The 21,266-nt window shown below is 39.3% G+C and overlaps 2 protein-coding genes, 1 long non-coding RNA gene and 1 pseudogene across 6 annotated transcripts in view; 2 read left to right on the top strand and 2 right to left on the bottom strand.

The window, feature by feature from the left end:
* The window catches only part of LOC111339506 (uncharacterized), a 34,064-nt gene extending 27,184 nt beyond the window's left edge, over positions 1–6,880 (bottom strand). The window contains exon 1 of the mRNA XM_022946179.2: positions 6,576–6,880. Coding sequence (XP_022801914.2) covers positions 6,576–6,769 — 194 coding nt within the window. The 5' untranslated portion in view covers positions 6,770–6,880. The remainder of the gene's footprint in view (positions 1–6,575) is intronic.
* Positions 6,881–7,131: 251 nt separating this feature from the next.
* Positions 7,132–11,228, top strand: LOC111339496 (heat shock 70 kDa protein 12A). 3 transcript variants are annotated; one of them, XM_022946165.2, is made up of 5 exons: positions 7,132–7,274; positions 7,937–8,262; positions 8,723–8,947; positions 9,694–9,877; positions 10,062–11,228. In XM_022946165.2, exons 1-5 carry the CDS (start codon positions 7,256–7,258, stop codon positions 11,132–11,134), a joined length of 1,827 nt encoding a protein of 608 aa, XP_022801900.1. In that variant the 5' UTR covers positions 7,132–7,255; the 3' UTR covers positions 11,135–11,228. The 3 variants fall into 3 exon arrangements, with proteins under 3 accessions (XP_022801900.1, XP_022801902.1, XP_022801901.1); XM_022946167.2 differs by having other exon boundaries at positions 7,138–7,274; positions 8,051–8,262; XM_022946166.2 differs by lacking the exon at positions 7,132–7,274 and adding an exon at positions 7,319–7,513 and having other exon boundaries at positions 10,062–11,227.
* A 590-nt stretch (positions 11,229–11,818) lies between these two features.
* On the bottom strand, positions 11,819–13,749 carry LOC148730664 (uncharacterized). Its single transcript, XR_016001285.1, has 2 exons — positions 13,525–13,749; positions 11,819–13,396 (listed from the first exon to the last, which is right to left on the bottom strand). It is a non-coding gene; the product is annotated as an uncharacterized LOC148730664 (long non-coding RNA).
* A 991-nt stretch (positions 13,750–14,740) lies between these two features.
* Positions 14,741–21,257, top strand: LOC111339499 (heat shock 70 kDa protein 12A-like; annotated as a pseudogene). The gene is made up of 5 exons (XR_016001284.1): positions 14,741–14,924; positions 17,190–17,512; positions 17,930–18,154; positions 19,192–19,369; positions 19,851–21,257. The product of XR_016001284.1 is annotated as a heat shock 70 kDa protein 12A-like (transcript).
* Positions 21,258–21,266: the final 9 nt, after the last annotated feature.

Raw genomic sequence — 21,266 nt, 5'->3', positions numbered from 1 at the left:
CATAATCGTCTTTGGAAATAACATTTACCCCTGCACCAGTGTCAACCTTGCAGGTAAGAGGTATCAGGTGCGTATCATGGGGTCTGCTGTGACGTGTATGTCAGTCATGGCTTTGGTGCGGTTTTTCTTTTTTGTTCAATCCTTGCGATCATTGAGGTACTGGAGCTGTCTCGGGCTTCTAGCATTCCCAGGAAGACTTTGTCATAGCTTAAGCATTCACTTGTTACACCATCAGGTTGTTCTTTCTGTAGGGTCATCACATCTGACCTTGTTTTAGACTTGCAAACTTTGCTAAAATGACCACGTTTATTGCAGTTGAAGCTCCAGTGGCTGGGCAGTGCTGGCCTTTGGTGTGTGGTGTATCCCCACGTCTGTAGCACTGTCTTGGGTTGTTGTCATGTCGTCTGTTTCTTCTACCACTGGTGTACCTTTGGTGGGACTCGTTTCCGGGCTTGTTTCCTTTGCTTATTGCATTTACTTCCCCTTCTTCTTTCTTTGGAGTTGTATTGTCACTCAATACTTTCAATTACATCTGGGTAGCCTCATCAGTTCGTGCGATTTATTTTGCTTTTGCAAAGGTCAAATCATCGCGTGCAATGCATTTTCGTCTGACCTCTTCCGAGTCGGTGCCAAAAATTAATGTGTTACGCATGAGTTCGTCGTGTAAGTCAGGTGGGTAACCTGAGCTCTGTATGAGTAACCTTGCTTCAGTCAGGAAGTGGCTAGGGGACGATTATTCTGTTTCAAACCTCGTAGATAATACCTGTTTAAGATATGGTATGCTTGCGGTCTAACGTGATCTTCGAATCTTTTCCAATATTCTTTCAAGTCTTTCTGTTGGTCATCGGTTAGCGCCCAAGTATCAAATAAGTCTAGCCATTAATCACCTGACCGCAGTAATACTTATTTGCACTTCTAGCTGCCGTCTCGACTTTTTAGTGGTCCATCAAGTAGCAGTTCACACTTTTGGCGGAATCTCTTGAATCTAGTTGACAAATCTGGGCCAGGAATCCAGTCCATTTTTGGTACTTCAAAGCCAACCAAGTCGCTCACTTTGGCTGAATCGCAGGATAAGACAAGACCTTGTACTAAACACTGTAAAATCGTACGTACCAGTTTTTTCGGTTGTCCTAGCAGTGAAAATTCCTCCGTTGGTCTAAATCTATCCCACTCCTGACATCCATGTCACAATATTACCTCCTAAGTTCTTTATTTAACAACGAAACAAGAACTACATGACAACACGAGCGGACAATATGGCGGATCTCACTAGTTTCTCCAAGCTCCCGAGGTCTGATGGGAGCGCATGGTATGACGTAATATATGACACCTACCATGTGCCACACAGCTACATTCAGATGTAGTACAAAAAAGTTGCTTAACTTTCATTAATACCCATTTCTTTTTCAAAGAATCTTGTTTATCTGGTCTACATGGAATTCTCATTTTTTTAATCTAGTTTTAAATTCTTTTGAATAATAGAATAGGTCTCCTAGTATCAGTTATTAACAAGTACAACATGTATAGCACATTAGGTTTTCCTCTGAGCCCTCTAATGGTTCATTATGGCTATAATTATAATTATATTATAATTATAATTATAATTATATTATAATGGTTATTATGGCTATAAAATATGGTCAAATTGAAGTTTGGTGCACAGCGTATGCATCAAGTTTATTTAATAAAATATATCAATTGTATTCTTCCTAAAAATAGTTATAAGAATAAGAATTAGTCACCTAGCACAAAAATGACCTTTTAACAATCATTATAGCCTTTGTGATAGTTTCCAGGTTTCAAAAAAGTCACTTTCCTCATAAATACTTCTCCAAATCTGCTAGCCCGCTGTTCATTCGTTGTGTACCCTGAGTCAAATACTTTGATGTTAAATTTTGTCACAGCAAATCAGTGAATGTCTTAGTGGAAGGTCATCAGATCAACAAAATTTGACATGTTTCATGTTAAATGTTGCCAAAACCCAAATTTCAGTAAACTCACTTATCGGCAAACATGGAAGACGACCATATAAAAACTCTTCAACCTCTTTGATGTGGCCAATAAGAACATCAACTAACTTTTAAGTCTAAAAAAAAACCTGATCGACGTTCGGAATTAATTTCTGTAATTTACAAATGAAATTCAGGGTTTTTTTCTACGCAGATAGATTTCTAAATATGTCTTTATTGTCGAATCCTAAGTCTTCCTTTTGTCATAAAGTTTGAAAAATGTTATTCTAGTTCTAGCTTGTCTTTATTACAGCTGAAAATCAAACTTTGACTTTTGTAGCGAAAGAAACAGATGATAGACAAATTTCGTATTTCAGCAGCTAGAGTTGCCAAGATCATGGACAGTTGGTTTAAAGACACCGGCATTATGCGCAGTTATAGCAGAGGTTTCCGAATTAAAAAGACGCCGTGTGTCTCAAACCAGAGAAACCTGAAACGCGAATAGCCGAGAGATGAGTTACTCACTCACATGTGTAACCTCCAATTAAAAGTGTTTTCCTTTTAATTTTCTACGCTTACCAGAGGAGGTTGACACGTTACAGAAAAATTGGCAAGACGAGCAGTCATACTTAGCGACATCAAGAGAAGATATAACAGAGGCCCGTACGATTACGGCGTGTCATATTATTGACTCACTCTTCTCACATATACCCTTCGATTGACCAGTGATGCCTTAACTCGAGGTCGTTTACCATCGTTTCTTTCAATTATTTTGGCTCATTTTCCCAAACCGATATTATCATTACCCGATAGAGTATAATTTCAACTGATACTGACATCATACGCTACTTTTGACGAAAGAAAATGATCCCTGTCTTCGAAAAAAGTCCCTTGAACGAAAGGTCTTCCACTTCTTGAAAACATCACTGACTAGCAGGTTTCCTAATCGCCTTGCAAGTTTTAAAAACATCGTCCCTTAGCTCCAGACCACGTCAGTTTCCTCCCTCCCCCCCCACCCGGACTGGTCCCTAAATCCTCTTGAATCACCTCTTCGACAGGCAATACCGAGGATGTTTAATAAAATGAACGCTAGAAAATAAACTAACTAGAGCTCCACTTTTAGGCTTGGCTAAATCTGCATATAGACATCTTCTTAGACATAGCGGATACAAATTGTGTACGGAGAAGAGTTTTACTACAATCTTGTCGGTTTACCAGTGAATTGTATACTACTCGAAAACTATCAAGAAAACCGACCAAGAAATATTTTAAGACTACAGCCTACTCTAAGAAATGTAACATTTGCAAGTAAAAAGCGAAAAACGTTCCAATTTCTTTCTACCATGGGACTCGTGTTTACTAATGGTGCTTTTAATCATTGTTTACAAAAATTTACGATCATGTTGTGTAACACTGTTGAAAAATCTGAACAATGTACGATTTTAAAACAAACTACTTCGGTGAAAAAAACTTGAAGACAAATAATATCAGTCGCAAAGCTTCGCTTGAAGCCGACTAGCTCAGTTTTCTTTAACCCAGCCATAATTCGTCTCGCGTTTGGGAATGAGGAATCGTGAATCGTGAAGCTAAACTGTCGCTTGACAGAGCTACATTCTCATCGTTTTTCGAATCAAGCATATTTACTTTTCATTCTGAGCTCCAAAAGGTCTATCTAAATTGGGATGGGGTGGAAAAACAATCGTGAAAGGTTTGAGACTTCGCGGCGCCCCTGGAATGGACGGGAACTTTACTGTTAAAGTGTTTTGCTCACGTCATGTTAGGCCTGGTTTAAACGTCGCATTTTGCATGCGCTGAATCTAATACTAATCTAAGTCCACCTGAATTAAAAAAGTTCGGAATTTGATTTAAACGTCGCATTTAATTGTGCCGAATTTAATTGCCGAGTGCGAGTGACAGCTTCATTCCCAGACTCCGCTCTAAGCCCCCCGCCAATATGGCTGACAAAAATAAGGAGGATATTTTGTGTTTTCGGCGTTTATGCCTCTCAAGCACCATTCGCGCTAACAGGAAACGGCGACTTATAATGCTGATGGCAGTGCATCATCTGCTAGCAAGAAGAAGACGGCTTCTGTATATTTGTTCCCTTGTTATGCTTTTCCTATCGCAAAGAAATGCCATAGCACGTGTCCCAAGACCCCGATCGTGCCGTCGATTGATACGAAATGAAGGCTGGACATATTCTGATGTTCGATTCTTTCCCGCCAGTTTTCTTTGCGCGTGTCATGTACCATAAAACTGTTGTGTTATGGGTAAAATATAATTAAACATAATTTATGAATTAGATTCGGCACATGTAAAATGCGGCGTTTAAATCAAATGTCGAACTTCAGTCGCATATTCGACTGGATAATAATAATAATAACGAATTTTTATACAGGATTGAAAACCCATCAGTGTGTAACACTGTTGTCCTTGGGGTCCTGTCAAAATAATAAATAAATAAATAAAATAAAACTTAACAAGATATAATCATTGATCTTAAGGTCTAGAAAAGCATACAATAAAATAAAATGCTCTGAAAAAGGATACCTATAACCACGTTTAGATCGAATTTTTTAACTAAAATAATCTCGCAATTTGTTCTTAAATTTCAGTCTCGAATCTAACGACCTTAGTTCAGCAGGCAGGTTGTTGAAAGTCTTTGTGATCAGTCGAATATTCGACTGAACTCGCATTTAATACATTTTACATGCACTTAATTCGGCAATTAGATTCGGCGCATGTAAAATGCGATGTTTAAACCGGGCCTAAGGCTATTTTGCGAAACGAAATGAAACGAAACAAAACCAGGCGAAATGTAATGAAACTAAAAGAATAATGCAGATATATTTTATAAGTAGGTAGAGATAACTTTCACAAGGATTTTGGAGCAACCGTCAAATGATAGGAAGGATTTTTATTCATCTCGTAAAGTAGTAATATAAGAAGAGTTACTATTTTGCGAAATCGACTATTTTCACCCCGCGGTGACAACGTGACCACTTTGTGTCACATAACTATATTTAATTATTAAAAATTAGTATATCACCAAAGATTTTAGCCTCTTCTTATTTCTTAAACCGTACTAAGATAAATTTTGCAAAATAGTAATTTTAGGAGAGATGCCATTTTACGAAATGGACCATTTTCACCCTTTAATAACAATGTCTCTCTTTTTCGGTCACAAAAATAAGTTGAAACATTACATTATACTATATTCCCGAAGGCGTTGGTCACCCTTTCTTTAACTATCCATATAAAATTAATTTCGCAAAGTAGTGATGTCCAAAAAATTACTATTCTGCGAAATGGACCATTTTCACTCAGCAGCCGGTAACGATGTTGCCATTCTCGTGTCACACAATAGGTGCAAGTTCTTGCGCATTGAGGGCGTTTGAGGGCCATAGGCGATAATAGACTAGCATCAGAGCTGCAATATTCTAGGGGGGTCGGGCGTGTTCCCCGGAGAGACTTTGAAGGACTGTATTTCGTGCGTTTTGAAGGATGTGCACTGTTTTAGTACAAAACTAAGTACAAAACCAAACATGAGTTGTGCAACCGGTGACAGTTTTTCCAGTGACGGCTAGACATATCTAGACTCTCCGTCTCGTGTGGAGAACGGTTGAAAAGTCATGCCGAAATAGTTATCCAGCGAAATAGTGTCTCTTCAAAACTTACTATTTTGCGAAATGTATTTTAGTATACATTAAGAAATAGGAGGACGCCAAAATCTTAGTAAGTTAAATTAAAACCTACCGAAAACCTATCGTGTGGCACGAGAACGGCAACATCGTGACCGCCCGCTGAGTGAAAATGGTCCATTTCGCAAAATAGTAATGTTTTGGACTTTGCTGCTTTGCGAAATTAATTTTATATGATGGATAGTGAAAGAGGGGGTGACCAACATCCTCGGGAATATACAATCACACGGTGTAATGTTTCAACGTATTTTTGTGACCCGAAAAAGAGAGACATTGTTATTGAAGGGTGAAAATGGTCCATTTCGCAATATAGTATCTCTCCCAAAATTACTATTTTTGCGAAATTTACTTCAATACTGTTAGAGAAATAAGAGGAGGCCAAAATCTTTGGTGATATACTAATTTGTAATGTTGAGATGTAGTTATGTTACACGAAAGTGGTCACGTTGTCAGCGCAGGGTGAAAATAGTCGATTTCGCAAAGTAGTAACTTCTTATATCACTACTTTGCAAAATGAATAAAAATCCTTCCTATCAATTGACGATTATTCCAAAACCCTTGTGAAAGTTATCTTTTGCCTAATTAGAAAATATATCTGCATTATTCTTTTAGTTTCGTCATATCTCTCCTGGTTTCGTTTCGTTTCGTTTCGTTTCGCAAAATAGTATAAGCTTGTTAGGTACGCTCAGCCGTGCGTACTTAGAGATAAACACCATTCTGGCTCGTAAAGAGATAGGCAGGACTTGCGCGTTTTGTTACAAACGTTTTTTCTCATATTTTACATTCAACACCTAACAGAACATTTTCTACATATGCTCAATATAAAACTAGTTAGCATTATAACTCGGAAGTGTATATAATAATTTGAGTCAAAATATATTCGTATTTTCGTTTGCGATTCATTCGTCTATGTGCTCTTACATACCCTTGTTCGGTCGTTTCGGACTGATCCGTAGTCTTTGTTTCCTCCTTATACCACTGCTCAATAATTTCTGGCAAATGCGAAAAAACTTTGCGATTAGCTTTCAACGTATCGATGAACGACGACATCCTCAAACGAGTTTGATCTTCGTCGCAGGTTGTTTCCGATTCTGCAGCGGCGGATTGTGTATCTTCCATTGCCACACTTCTGTAAAAAGATGAATAAAGAGCTCCGAACTAAAATCTCGAGTTCCGCATGGAGACTCGATAACTCAAATTAATTCAAACTGCGGGACAAATGTTGCAAGAGTTCTGGGAAAGACCGGAAGAATGTCAGGTTTCCATGCAACTAGGTTTTTTTTATTTTTTTTATTTTTTGTATTTCGAGTAACTATTCCTAAGACGAGCAAACCAACAATGCGTCAAAAACTTAAAAGAGCTGGCAAACCAATAGAAAATATGGTAAAAGCTATAATTCAGCTATAATTGGCCTCTGCAGCTTTTGTAGTCTCTAATCTGTGGAAATAGTTATTTTTAAAATCATTATGACGTAATATTTCCTAGAAAGCAACAAAACCTCTTCAGGATATCAATGTGACCTTTCAGTTTCCAAGAAGCCACCTATTTCACTAGCGGTTTCGGCAACAAATCTTTGAGCAGAAAGAGCACGAACAGTCCTAAAACATGCAAAGTACCTCTGAAGGTGAGCTGATAATGACTGATAATCACAATTCACAAACATTTATGGTAAACGACCGATCACTGCACTACTTCCCAACGAAATTGCTCGTGAAATGTGGAACAGAATTGAAAATCGATCGAACAAACATTTATTATGAACTTGACTAGAGAGTATTCTTTGACGTCGAAAGTAATATCACATTGATTCATCTCATATACGATTAACAAATAATCGCGATCTTTCCGTGATGGTCTTTGAAGGTAAGAATATGTTCTTCTAAATCTATATTAAGATGTCGACAGCTTTTCGGCATTCTCGCCTTTATTTCTTCCGCAATTTGCCGAAAATTCGATTTAAGTAACCATGAAACCACGATTATTCTTTCTGATTTGTAGTTTACGATGACTACCGACTCCAAGCTTTCCAAGTTTTTCTCGATTTCCTTTTTTGAAATAACCGAAAATTGATCGCTGAATGAAATTCTTTTAATTTGTCATTAGTCAATGCATTCATTCATCACTTCATTTCTTTGCATTTATTGCTATTAATGTGCTATCCATACTATCAACATATGCAATTTTACGGATCTCCTTCATTCTTTTTCCTAAGTGAGCATTTTATCTCGCTATCACCCAATTATGTATTTATCACACTAACATTTTACTATAATTATCCACAAAAAGATGAACGAGAGAGAGGTGACCTTTTCCTGTCCTCTCCCATCACATTTATTGCTGTGGTAGCGATTGACTTTGGCACAACATTTAGTGGGTTTGCATTTGCGTTTAATAACAAAGATGGAGAGAAAAGCATTCACATGAATAAAGAATGGGGTACGGATCAAGGCTATTCCACTATGAAGACACCTACATGTTTGCTGCTCAATCCAGACAAGAGCTTCAATTCCTTTGGTTATGAAGCCCAAGATAGATATGCTGATTTGGAGGAAGAGGAAGCTTGTCAATATTTTTACTTCGATAGCTTCAAAATGATTCTTCATAACAATGAGGTGAGGTTATACCTGTATTGTCACTGAGTTGTTGACACTCTCGTTTTGTACAGGAACATAGAGATAGTTTAGAGGAAGTTATACCAATAGCACTGATCCAGTAGGTTGTTTAATGGAATATGATGGTATGAAGCTAACCCTAAAGGACAAGCGGAGCCTAAACGCTTATGACGGTCGGCTCCAGGTCGAAAAGTCCGTGATCGAGCCCGGGCCAGCTTATCGAGTTGTGTTCTTGGGAAAATATCAAAGAGTGTAGATTGGTACCGGTTGAAGAAACTGGCGAAATTGTTGTGGGGAGGGAAAGTCCTAGTCGCTAGGCCACGCCCTCAAAACGAAATTATGAAAAAAAATTATGACGATTATCAAAAAAAATTGTTTGTCCCACTCTTTGGGTTGAACTGACGGGAGGTGAGGCTTGTGCTTGTAAAAGTTGCTAATAAAATGGCATATCTCCCTGCAGAACTTGAACAGAAACACTACTTTAGAAGCAGGAAATGGTGAGCACATGATTGCCTTGGATGTATTTAAATATTCCATAAAATATCTTTACACAAGAGCACTTGAGGTGATCCAGGAGAGAACTGGTGACGAGAATTTTGGAATGAGTGATGTACAGTGGGTCTTGACCGTGCCAGCAATTTGGAAACCAGCAGCAAAACAATTCATGAGAGAAGCTGCTTATCAAGTAAGCCACTGACCTTAATATTCATCAAAAACGGAACCTAGTGATCTACAAAGCGAAATGGTACTACATCCTAAATTACATGCACTGACTACTTCCCGTAATTATCAGTATCGCTTGCCGGTTGTTGGATTTGTTAAATTTCACCTTTTTAAGGCCCTGTTTACAAGCAGGTAGGGTAACCCTAGTGCTAGGGTTACCCTGGCAGGAGGGTTACCCTAACGCTCCCACATTTCTTCTTTTTTTCATCGACGTATTTACAAGGCAGCTAGGGTTACCCTAACACTAGGGTAACCCTAGCTGAGCGCTAGGGTAACCCTAGCTGCCTTGTAAACGCTCTGCTGGGGATAACTCGTCTACCCGGGACAACTTTTTACTTGTTTCCAGACCCTTTGAACATTGATGACAATGCGTGCGGTTACCAAGCATAGGTAAGTTGTCCCGGGTGGTAGGGTAACCCTACCTGTGAAATTTTGCTTGTAAACCCGGGCTATCTTTGACCCGCCTGCTAGGGTAACCCTAGCACAAGGGTTACCCTCCTTGCTTGTAAACAGGGCCTAAGTCGCGACCGTGGCGTTAGAATTCCACGACAATGAGCTGAAAATACATGGACTGAGGCTGCTTTCTTAGGGCAAGCTGAGCGCAAACGCAGCAACAGCAGAAGGTAAAAGCGAGCGCAATTTTAGGTTATATGCTTTAGCCATTATCAAGTTTATTGATTGATAATAAGGTTTGGTCCAAAATCTTAGGCAGGATTAGCATGTCCCTCCAACCCAGAGCAGATACTGATTGCGTTGGAGCCTGAGGCAGCCTCCTTCTACTGCATGGAACAAAAAATGAGGGATTTTGTTGCTGAAAGTGGGACTAACGATGCCTTAGTCACGGACACTATTGCACGAATAGAAACACAGTATGTAGTGGTTGACATTGGAGGTAAATAACTGAATGAAAAGAAATGATAGTTACATCTGTAACACTTCCTTTCACTCTTTTTTGTATTTGTATGAATAAATAAGGCATTCAAAATATCCTTCAGTCGAATGAAACACTCGGTCAGTGTTAACAGATTTTCATACTTAAAAACGAACTGAAATACAAAAATCGTTTCCTCTTACAGGGGGAACTCTTGATGTGACTGTTCATGAACTTCTGGAAAATGGAGGAATTCGAGAGCTTTACAAAGCCACTGGTGGTACATTTGGAGGACAAAATGTCAACAGACAGTTCAGGATCCTTCTTGAGACGATTTTCACTAAATCATTCATTGATCATTATGCCCGTCAAAACCCTGTGGATTGGCTCTGTCTGATGAATGATTTCGAAGTGAAGAAACGCGGAAAGCGCATCTGTGAAGGGGGCACAACAAGAATTCGATTGCCTGGTAGTTTCATAAGTAAATTTCCCAGCCATAAAGGTTGGGATATTAACACAGCTATTCAACAGCATTGCAGCCTGGACGAAATCAAAGTCGTACGTAACGAGTACCTCTGTCTTGAACCAAAAGTCATGAAGCAGCTGTTCAATCCAGTCATGGATGACATCATTTCCCACCTCTCCAACCTATTCGCCCAACCAGAGTTGTCTAAGGTCAAGTTTGCATTTCTTGTAGGCGGTTTTGCCGACTCAGCTGTTCTCCAGAAAAGAATCAAGAAGCACTTCGGCCAAACCTATCGCATTTTGGTACCACAGTACGCATCCCTTGCAGTTGTGCAAGGTGCTGTAATGTTTGGACAGAAACCTCATAAGTTCGAGTCGAGAATAATGACCACTACCTACGGGATTCGCGTGCTCAAGCTTTTCTTGGATGGGTTACATCCCGAATCGAAAAGGGAAATAATAACTGGCATCCCGCGCTGTAAAGATGTGTTTTTTAAGCTCGTTAAGGCCAATGAAGAAGTTAAAGTTGGAGAAAAACGTCGATTCACCGGTTTTGCACCTGTGACAGGCGAGCAGCAACAGGTGAAAGTCGATTTCTACCAATCAGACCGTTCAGATGTGGAGTTTGTAACAGATCCTGAGGTACTAAAGGCCCCAGGACCGGGGCTAGTACTTGAAACACCGGAGGCATGGAAAACGAAAGACATCGAAATAAATTTGCTCTTCGGTGGAACTGAGATAAAGGTCACAGCCGTAAATCTTACAAGCAATCAACAGTCTACAGTTTATCTGGACTTTCTGGCCAGCAGTTAAGGAAAATAAGAATCCTGCTGGCTCTGTTTGTGCTAGTTAAGTGTATATAGTATGTATATGAGAACGATCCTTCGCAGTAAAGCACTATTTGAGCAATAGTGAAAATCAGACCTGAAAAAAATTTCAGGCCTGTACGGGACTCGAACCACTGACCTCTGCGATACTAGTGCAGCGCTCTACCAATTGAGCTAACAAGCCAACTGGGAGCAGGCCATCAAATTAATTCGATATAAACCCGTAGATGATAAATCAAACAACAACAAACATATGAAACATATGTGTGAACTGCGGTTATGAGACGTATATGAGAACGATCCTTCGCAGTAAAGCACTATTTGAGCAATAGTGAAAATCAGACCTGAAAAAAATTTTTTTCAGGTCTGATTTTCACTATTGCTCAAATAGTGCTTTACTGCGAAGGATCGTTCTCATATACGTCTCATAACCGCAGTTCACACATATGTTTCATATGTTTGTTGTTGTTTGATTTATCATCTACGGGTTTATATCGAATTAATTTGATGGCCTGCTCCCAGTTGGCTTGTTAGCTCAATTGGTAGAGCGCTGCACTAGTATCGCAGAGGTCAGTGGTTCGAATCCCGTACAGGCCTGAAATTTTTTTCAGGTCTGATTTTCACTATTGCTCAAATAGTGCTTTACTGCGAAGGATCGTTCTCATCATAGTTAGTAGAGGGGACTGGTTAGGAAACGCGGCAAACTTCAGTCGGATAGGTTGTTGTTCGATTTTATCGAGGTCACGTGACAATGACCCTGCACACATAAATCCAAAATGGCACCGCGGGCTTGTTTCGACAGTCACGTAGCGTTTAAGTTTTTGGATTTTCTCCGTGATCGAGCGACATCTTACCTTCAGAATATAGCTAAAAACATTAATCAAGTCAGTGGACATAATGCCAGGTGAAAATTGTTCAGTGTTTGGCTGTGGAACGTGTAGGAGAAGTAAAGGAATTGGAATCTGGAGGCTACCGGCGCCGCGAAACGCGGAATACAAGAAGTGGCGAGAAGACTGGCTGAAAATAAATAAGTTACTCTATGTTAGATACTTTAACCATATAGCCTTTATACTCATTTTTGTCCATAAAATAATCATTAATGAGCAATATTTGATATGTTTATTTAATATGTTGCAGGTTGTAGCTACCAAATTAATCTTTTGTAATAAATTACTTATTGACAAATTGTTGCAGGCTCTTAATTCTAACTATATCTGCCTTTCTTGTTCTTTGCTGGCTCTACAAATTTCCTTTCGTAGTGTTTTTGTTTTCATTTGTTTACATTGAATTTTGTGTTTCTGTATAACATCTTTGGCCAGTGAAAAACACTGTACAGTAACATATAAATGAATAATTCTGTCCAGAACATCTTTTGCAATGCTGTTATCTACCACTATGTCTGAGTCCAACAACATAGTGTTATATGCTGAGACCAATTGAACATCACAAGCTGATTTGGATTCTATCTTAGCATTGTCAATCTTCAGCTGGAGACTTCTGAGGTCAGAATCCTAAAATTATGTTCTATTCTCTTAAAAATTGTTTGAGCTTGTTTAGAAATAACCCACAGTCCACCTCGGTTTAAAGATGAAATTAGTTTTTGACTTCCTGCAACATGCAAATCTTCTGCTTTACCAGCTTTCAGTATTGAAGCTGTTTGTTCAGTATGTGCTGTGGGATTATATACATTGTTCACCTTGCTATAAAGCTTGTGCAGAAAATATCCTCCAATATGTTGTAACCCTGCCATTTCTCTATCACACAGTTTAGTACGGATATTGGGATTTGGTGATTCATCTTTCTGTTTGCTGTGAGCTATCAAACAATCAGCCACTTTGGTACTAAGCAATGTTGCCGCATTACTTGACAACCCCACAAAAATCTTTGTTGAATTGAGGCCTATTCTTGAATAGTACTTCGAGTAGAATTGTTCTGCATTTCCAGTTTTAACCTAACGCATATACATGGATTCTACTTCTGAGAAGCCCATATTTTATTCATCCCAGTTCGTATATCTTCGTAGCTCTTCTTTTATGCTTTGAGGGTAGATTTTTCTTGCAATTATTTTATCTCGTGCTTTGATTGATAACGCTTCGAAGTCTTCAGCAGTGAATTTGGCTTCTTGAGTCGGTTGATTTCCCCGCGCTTGTTCCTCCTTATGCTTTATTGTCTTATGTCTTTTTAATCCAGCCTTAGTCTTGCATTTATTTTGACACAACTAGCAAACAATTCCCTCTTCGTCTTGAACCTAAAAATCGAAAGACTTTCAGTAAAAAAATATGTTGTTGTACTACGACCGATGCCGTTGCTAAGGGCATCAATAACTACAAAGTTTTTGGGCGAAAATAACGTTCTAAAGGCTTCTAAAAGACTTACAGAGTCAGCTGCTTCGACAAAGTGCTCTTGTATTCTTCCTCGTTCTCCAAAGTTTCCAATATGACATCAAAATCGTCGCCGAAGAAAAATAAGTTGTTCATGTCCTCCATGTTTGTTTTGGTTCTGTGCAGGGTCATTGATCACGTGACCTTCAAGCGAAGCTCAGGGGACAGACAATAGGCCGGCCCTTTGAAGTTTGCCGCGTTTCCTAACCAGTCCCCTCTACTAACTATGTTCTCATATACGTCTCATAACCGCAGTTCACACATATGTTTCATATGTTTGTTGTTGTTTGTATATAGTATGCCAGCGAACAAGTTTAGGGTTTTATGCTCGTGACTTGTGGCACCAGTCCCCTCCAAAGCTCCCAGGAATTCATCTTTCCTCTGTAGAAAAATAATACCGTCCTTCATTGCAAAATAAAATTATCATTTCTTTGCTAGTTGATTGTTGCATAAGTTGCTCTTTTTTCACACCATGAAAACCGCTGCAGAAAACAAAGTGTTCCCTATCTAAATATCATAATGTTACTTTCTTTTTACAATGTTTTATTGAAGAGCACTTTTTTGAATAAGATTGTTTCCACTCTTGTCTCAAATCTGCTTATAGTCAAAATCGGCGAGGCATGCTTACTGTATTATTGAACGAAAATTTTAGATGCGTGACGACAGTAGAATGAGCACTAAGTACTTCCTAGTTTATTTTGAATCAATAACAATACAATTTCTACGATCACCCACCCTTGGTGAGTTTCGCCGGCCAAACTTCCCAAGCTGGGACCTTCTACGCCACAGACTTAAGATGCAGGCTATACTAAAAGTATCAAGCGTCCACCACAGTGCGTCGGCAAGGCTATGTAATTCTATCTTTCAATTTAAATAAATTCCCAAAATTGGATAAAATAGTCTGTAAAGTCAGATTTTCTGATCGATGTTATCGGGCAAATCTTCTAACAAAAATACGAGGACAGTAGGGCTAAGGTTAGAAAACTTGCTTTAAGCTTTCCGCTTTGTCCAAACGAAACCGGTAAATTATCTAAGAAACGCGAATGCAACTTGCCGACTTTTTGTATACTACTAACATACGGGCAACGTTAGTTCACCACAAAGAAAATGCATGAATAATTTACTCTTGAGCGTTACTGCTTTTCCGAGAAATCGAGGAAACTGACGTCAGCTTGACCTTATACTCCTCTTACCAATGAGAAACGTTCAAACGCGATGATATTCGAGGCTTTTTTCGGAGAAACGGTAAAGTACCGCAGGGAAATTTCCCCTGGCGAGAAGACACTTTCCGTTTATGGGGAAATCAATTTTGGAAACTTTTAATTTCGATTGTGGAAGAAACGACACAGACTTTGTTACATGCGAGAGAGAGGGCAACAAAAATGGCCTACAAAGGTAAGAATGACATTCGTAAAATGTGTATGAAGAGATGATTTAGTGTGATCTTTCGCTATTCCGCATGTGTTTACTAGAAAGTCAATTTTTTTTAAATAACAGCCTGCCTCACAATTTATTACTTTTCTGGTAGCGAACTCGATTCGCTAAAGTATTGAACCCGACATATGTACCGCAAACGTGTAGCCAACTTGAACGTAGCGAACTCAACATGTAGCGAAACCGGTGTAAAACTATTCTCGTTGTCACTCGATTTAACTTTTGCTGAGGAACCGAGACCGCAAATACAATTTCCTGATAAAGTTTAAACTGAAGGATACAGTAGACCTCCGCCGGTGTCCTTAGCAAAATAAAATTTGACGAACTATTTAAAGTGTAACCACCATAAACTCTATATCGCGGGAAAGGTTATGAAATGCACTGTTCGGCAAATATTATTTCGTTTCAGCTTGATCTAATCGTATACCAAATGGGGCACGACAATCCAAAATGGACGATGTTTCTTTGAGTGAATTAATAGCAGATCCATTCTGACCGCACGATTAAAAACTTCTGCACAATTCCAAACCTGATAGGTCTTCAACTGAGCCGTGTAGGAATTTTTCGATATTCTTATCTGTCAAGTTTGCTGATCGAAATTCTACCGATTCGCATTACGTCGGACGCCATTCTAGGAAATCCAATTTGAAAAACGAAATTCCCTCACATGGTTTTACTGGTTGGTATCTTGGGAGTATTCGGAGGAAATTTCAAGGCAACCGTTTACATACGCTACTGATTCGTTCAAGGTACATTTGCGTAAAAAATAAATAGGTTTTTTTTCTTTCAAACTTCTCGCAACAACTCACGCCTTTGGGTGACCAAATGTCAAGTTATTTCAACACTCTTGTAAAAAAACACGAAATGCCGACCGCCATTAGGAGCACAGAAGCGTCCGGCACAGTCTCGAGAGACTTTCAGCCAAAACGTTTTTTGCGGGTAACTACCCAACGGTTGTTTCTAAAGATTTGTACATTGTACAGGTGGGAGAACAATAGGACACGTAGTCTCCTCCTAGGTTCATCCACCTAAACGCAACCTACCCATCCCACCCCAGGGGAGGACATCCATCACACAGTAATCTCGTGCGTGGGAAACGTCTCCTACCCCTCCTGCAGGAGACCGGCGGGACCTCCATTTATTCGTCCCTATCAGAGAAGACTAGAATATCTAACCATTTCTTGATGTTATAGAAGGGTAGCATATTCTTCCCAATTATCTTAAGACCTTGAGTATTGGTTCGGCCGGGGCTCGAACCCTCGACCTCCCGCAGAACAGTCCAGCGCTCTATCCATTGAGCTAACTGGGAGGCGGTTACCCGTGACAGACCTTTAGTTCAATTCTGCTAAACGGCAGTTTTGATTTCGACCCTTTTTTTTAACCTAAAAGCGAAGGACAAGGACAGATAGCAAAGATCGCGTACAACCGAAATCAGAAAATTTTAACGCGACAAGGGTGTTTCGCCGCATGAAAACCTTCGGTTGTCGAATATGTGAATTAGTTTTTCACACTCTGGCGAGCTAAAGAATTCAGTTCGAAAATATGTTTTCGTATTATAACTCGCGCGTTTTTCAATATTTTACCAAAATTTATCTTGGAAACTATAGTTAAAATAACAATGCTTGGTTTGAAATGAAAAGCAAATATCAGGAAAATTGGCCTTCTAAGGCCTTCCGTTTCATTAAACATGGTGGAAAAGCAATTCAAAATATCTCATCGCTTGGACGAGATATCACTCGTCACGAGTCTCTGGCTGAAGCGATATATCGAGATGTGCCACACCCCATGCGATATATCAACGACGTATAGTTGTAGCGATATATCGCCGGTACCATATTTCGCGATATAGTAGTACGTGGAGCACTCTGTTGGGCTCTCTGCAGAAGGGGTGAGACGAAGGTCAATAACCTCTTACACCTACTTCAGGGAATGATAACTCCTTGTACGTGCATGTGTGCACCATGTTCACGTGTGAACCGTGCATTGTGGTTTTATGTGCGTCGCTACATTTCTAACTGACTTGGCTTCAAAATTTTAGCGCTCAGGGTCGAAGTTTTAACACATTTGAGGACAACTTGAAAACTCCTTAGGCAGTCTTTCAAACGTCAAAACGCTGAGCGTCGTAGTTTCATATTTGAAATGTTTCTGGAGCCTACTTCTTCTTTAAATTGTGTGCAAAAGGTGGGCCAACCATACAAATTATCATATTTTATTTATCCATCACAGCATTGGAAGGTTCACTTCTCTATTCTCCGAAGCGTTCATATCTGGCAGTTGTTGCCATTGACCTCGGGACAACCTACAGTGGATTTGCTTTTTCATTTATCAAAGACAAAGGAAAGGATGCCGTCTTCATGAACAGAGACTGGGCGAATGAACAAGGTGCTCAAACAAGCAAAACCCCAACATGCCTTCTACTCAAATCAGATCTGGAGTTTGACTCCTTTGGTTATGAAGCAATAGAGAAGTATTCCAGTCTTCAAGATAAAAGGGAAGAGAACGAGTATCTATTTTTCAAACATTTCAAAATGGCCCTTCACAATGACGAGGTTAGTGATTTAACTTCATGTCAAACTATTTTGATTCGTTTATTTGCATGAAGAAATTAGGCGTCATCTAGTGAAAAATTTTTAGAAAATATAAGCTTTCGTCTTTTCTTCTGAAGCAATTAGGAGTGATAAAACTGAGAAGAAGTATCTATCATTATTAGAATTCAAATTTTTTCCTATGGACCCAGTTCATACTAAGCGTTATATCGAGTTATGGATGCTCGTGGGAAGTTTGGAGAGTAGGAAATAATAATAATTTTTCTCCCCTGCATTAACACCACACAAGTAGTGGTTTTAATATTTATGGTTCGAGATGATATATAACTTCTTAGAACTACCAGCAACCAAGTCATAGTGATTAATGCTATTACAAAATTCCTATACATGGTTTCCTTGAATACCCGTGCTACCTTTCAGACTTTGAATAGCAGGACTCCCATAAAGGCAGCAAATGGAAGATCCGTCCAAGCCAAGAGAGTGTTTGCACGTTCCATTAACTTCCTTAAAGATGAAGCTGTAAAAGTAATTCGTCAGAGAACCGGAGATGATCATTTCAACGCAGATGACATCCAGTGGGTTCTGACCGTTCCCGCCATATGGACCCCGAGAGCAAAGCAGTTTATGCGGGAGGCGGCTTATGAGGTCCTTTTCTATTATTTTACCCTTTTTTTAAAGTGCAAACGTTCAGACCTTAAGAAATAATCCTTCTCTGTGCATCCTTATGATTACTTGATGCTACTCTGGTTTAAAAATTTAGTGAACGTAACCGGAGAAATTACAATTCATCGACCCTTCGTTTCGACCTCTTGTTGCAGCGATCAGATCACCACTGATGAAGGCACTAGACAAGAGCGTCGAAACGTTGGGTCGATGAATTAAAATTTCCCCGGTTACATTCATTAAATCTTTAAACCAGAGTAGCATGAAACCATGTCTGATTGTTCACCTGGTTGCTGTGTGAACTTTAATATATCACATTTACTCGAGTTAGTTAGTTAGTAAAAGTTAGGCACAGATGAAATAAGGACTAAACTAATGGACTCTTGGACTATTTTTCAACTAGTTTTTGGACCATTGCCGACATGCCGACATGCCGACATGAGTTTTTTCCGACACTTCTAATCACTAGTTTGTCAACAGCCTCTTTTTGGAAGATTTCAGCTTTTAATTCTTTCAAATAAGTCACTGGATCGTAATAAAATGTTTTTTAGGTAACTGTCATGAAACACCAAGATGATAAAGTAAGATCGTAAATCTTACGATTTATTTACTACAGATGTAAATACGCACTTTGTAAATACAATGCTACGCTTCGATTAGCGCATATCGTCGAAATGCGCAAGTCACGGTTGTTGAAAACCAAGCAGTCACACCGGAGGCAAATGATCTATCAGGGACAAATGCATAAATGACGTCATCATTAACAAAAGTTTTTTTTACTATCATAAGAAACAAAAAGATTCCCAGGTTGCCGTGGGTCTGTTGGTAACAGATCACAGAAGACGTTAAAATGTTGTAATAACATCTGTGACGCAATCGGCTGCGCTTCGTGTGCTACCTTTTTGTTCTTCCACAGTTTGAAGTCATATATTTCTGAACAGACACGGGGCAACATATTTGTTAAATCAAAGATATTGCATTATTTCCCATGCATATCCAATTCTTTTTCGCTCTAAAAGGCTGGCGTGGGATCAGCAGAAAAAGCCGATCAGCTAATGATTGCTTTGGAACCAGAAGCAGCAGCAATTTTCTGTAAGGAGAAAAATTTGAATGACTTTCAAGAAGAAGCTGGTGACAGATGTTTGGATGGAGTGCTATCCCAAATCAACACACATTACATCGTTGTTGATATTGGGGGTAAGTTACGTTTTGTTCAGATAATCCTCATTAAACGTATTGCTCCACAGAGGAGCTCGTGGAGCAAGCACACCCTTGTTCCATACCAATAAGCCGAAAATGTTTTGTCATTCGTCACTACATGTCCGTCGTTCCATACAAGAAACCATATTTAGTATAGTAGAAATTAATTAATGGTTGATTTCGTTATTTGTTTCAATAACAAGCCCTTCTTTTGAGGAATCGACCCTCAATAGTAACTGCAAATAACGGCTGCAAATGAGAAGACTGCTCAACTTCGGAAATTGATATCGTTTGCTTAATCGATGAATGGCGGGATACAGAACGCTGTGGCGGTAAGAATGGTTGTAGGTTTAATCGTAACAGCAGTATTAATAGAAATGGAATAAAAGAAGAGGAGCTGTGGTACTAGATAAAAGGTATCCACGAGTTATTAGAATACTTTTTCAGATGAGCTGATACTTTCACACTTCCTTATTAGGTGGAACACTTGATGTAACAGTGCATGAGTTTCAAGATGATGGTAAAATAAAAGAGATCTACAAGGTCACCGGAGGTCCTTATGGTGGAATGTACGTAAACCAACGTTTCGAAAGTCTTTTGGATGAGCTGTTTGGTACCCAAATGCTTCAAAGCTACCGAAAGCAATTTCCTTCTGATTGGCTCTGCTTAATGAGTGAATTCGAAGGAAAAAACGCGGAAAACGTATCCTTGACAGCAGTTTGATGACAAATATCCGATTACCGAGAAGCTTTGTGTCCCAGATAATACAAAGCAGAGAGGCAAGAATCGACCGCTATGGAGAGAGAGAGGTAAAGATTAAAAGTAATGAGTATCTTTCCTTAAGCTCTGCTATGATGAGAAAACTATTTGCCCCTGTTGTGGAAAGCATCAAAGAACATTTGAATAACCTGTTACGAAAGCCACAGCTCTCAAAAGTGCAAACAATGCTCCTTGTTGGTGGCTTTGCTGAGTCAGTTTTCCTCCAAGAGGAAATAAAGAAGACGTTCTCTGGAAGGTGCAGAATCCTTGTCCCCCACCATGCCAGCGTTGCAGTAGCCCAGGGTGCCGTAATCTTTGGCAAGAAACCCACTACAATAACTGAAAGGGTGATCAGTACTACGTATGGTATTCGTTGTGTTCTCAGTTTTATAGCGGGCGTCCATCCTGAAGAGAAGAAAAAACTCATAGATGGCACTGAGTGGTGCAAGGATGTATTTGATCGTATTGTAAAGGAAAATAAAGTTATAAAACTTGGACAGAGAATCAAAAAAATATATCATCCTCCAACTCCTAACACAACAAGTGTCTTAATTGCCTTCCACGTATCGACTGATCCAGAAACAAAGTTTGTCACTGATCCCGGCGTAACCCAGATTGGAAACATTAGCATTCAAACCCCTGTCACCTCGAAAGGCACAGACCGAGATATTGAAGTCAGCATGTACTTCGGTGGAACAGAAATAACCGCCACAGCGTGTGACGTCTCAAGTGGAAACAAAGCACAAACCACTCTGGACTTTTTCTGTCAGTGATGAAGACTTCTAGATGGAGAATTTTGAAAAACATCACTTTTAAGTGATGTTTTTTAAAAAACTAGCAAAACAGAACAAATTCGTGTTACGCTGCACAGTTTTAGTCTCCTTGTAAATGCCATTCTTGATTCTCCCGTTGGTTGAAATGAAAGACAAGCATACTACAAGCAAACAGAACTGTAAAATAGAGAGTTTTGTCAAGGTTATTGCCTCTTTAAGATATTTGTATATCTATCGGAATTAGTAGTCTTTTTACATTCTAAAGTGAATTGTTATTCTCGAACCAGTAAGGGTTGATTTTTAAAATTAGATTGTGCCCAGTAGTTGAATAAAGAAATATGTTATTCACTGTGTTTCAAACG

Source organism: Stylophora pistillata, chromosome 5 (assembly GCF_964205215.1).
Source record: "Stylophora pistillata chromosome 5, jaStyPist1.2, whole genome shotgun sequence".
Taxonomy (NCBI): Eukaryota; Metazoa; Cnidaria; class Anthozoa; order Scleractinia; family Pocilloporidae; genus Stylophora; species Stylophora pistillata.
Note: the sequence above shows the minus strand (reverse complement) of the source record. Positions and strands in the feature narration are given on the sequence as shown.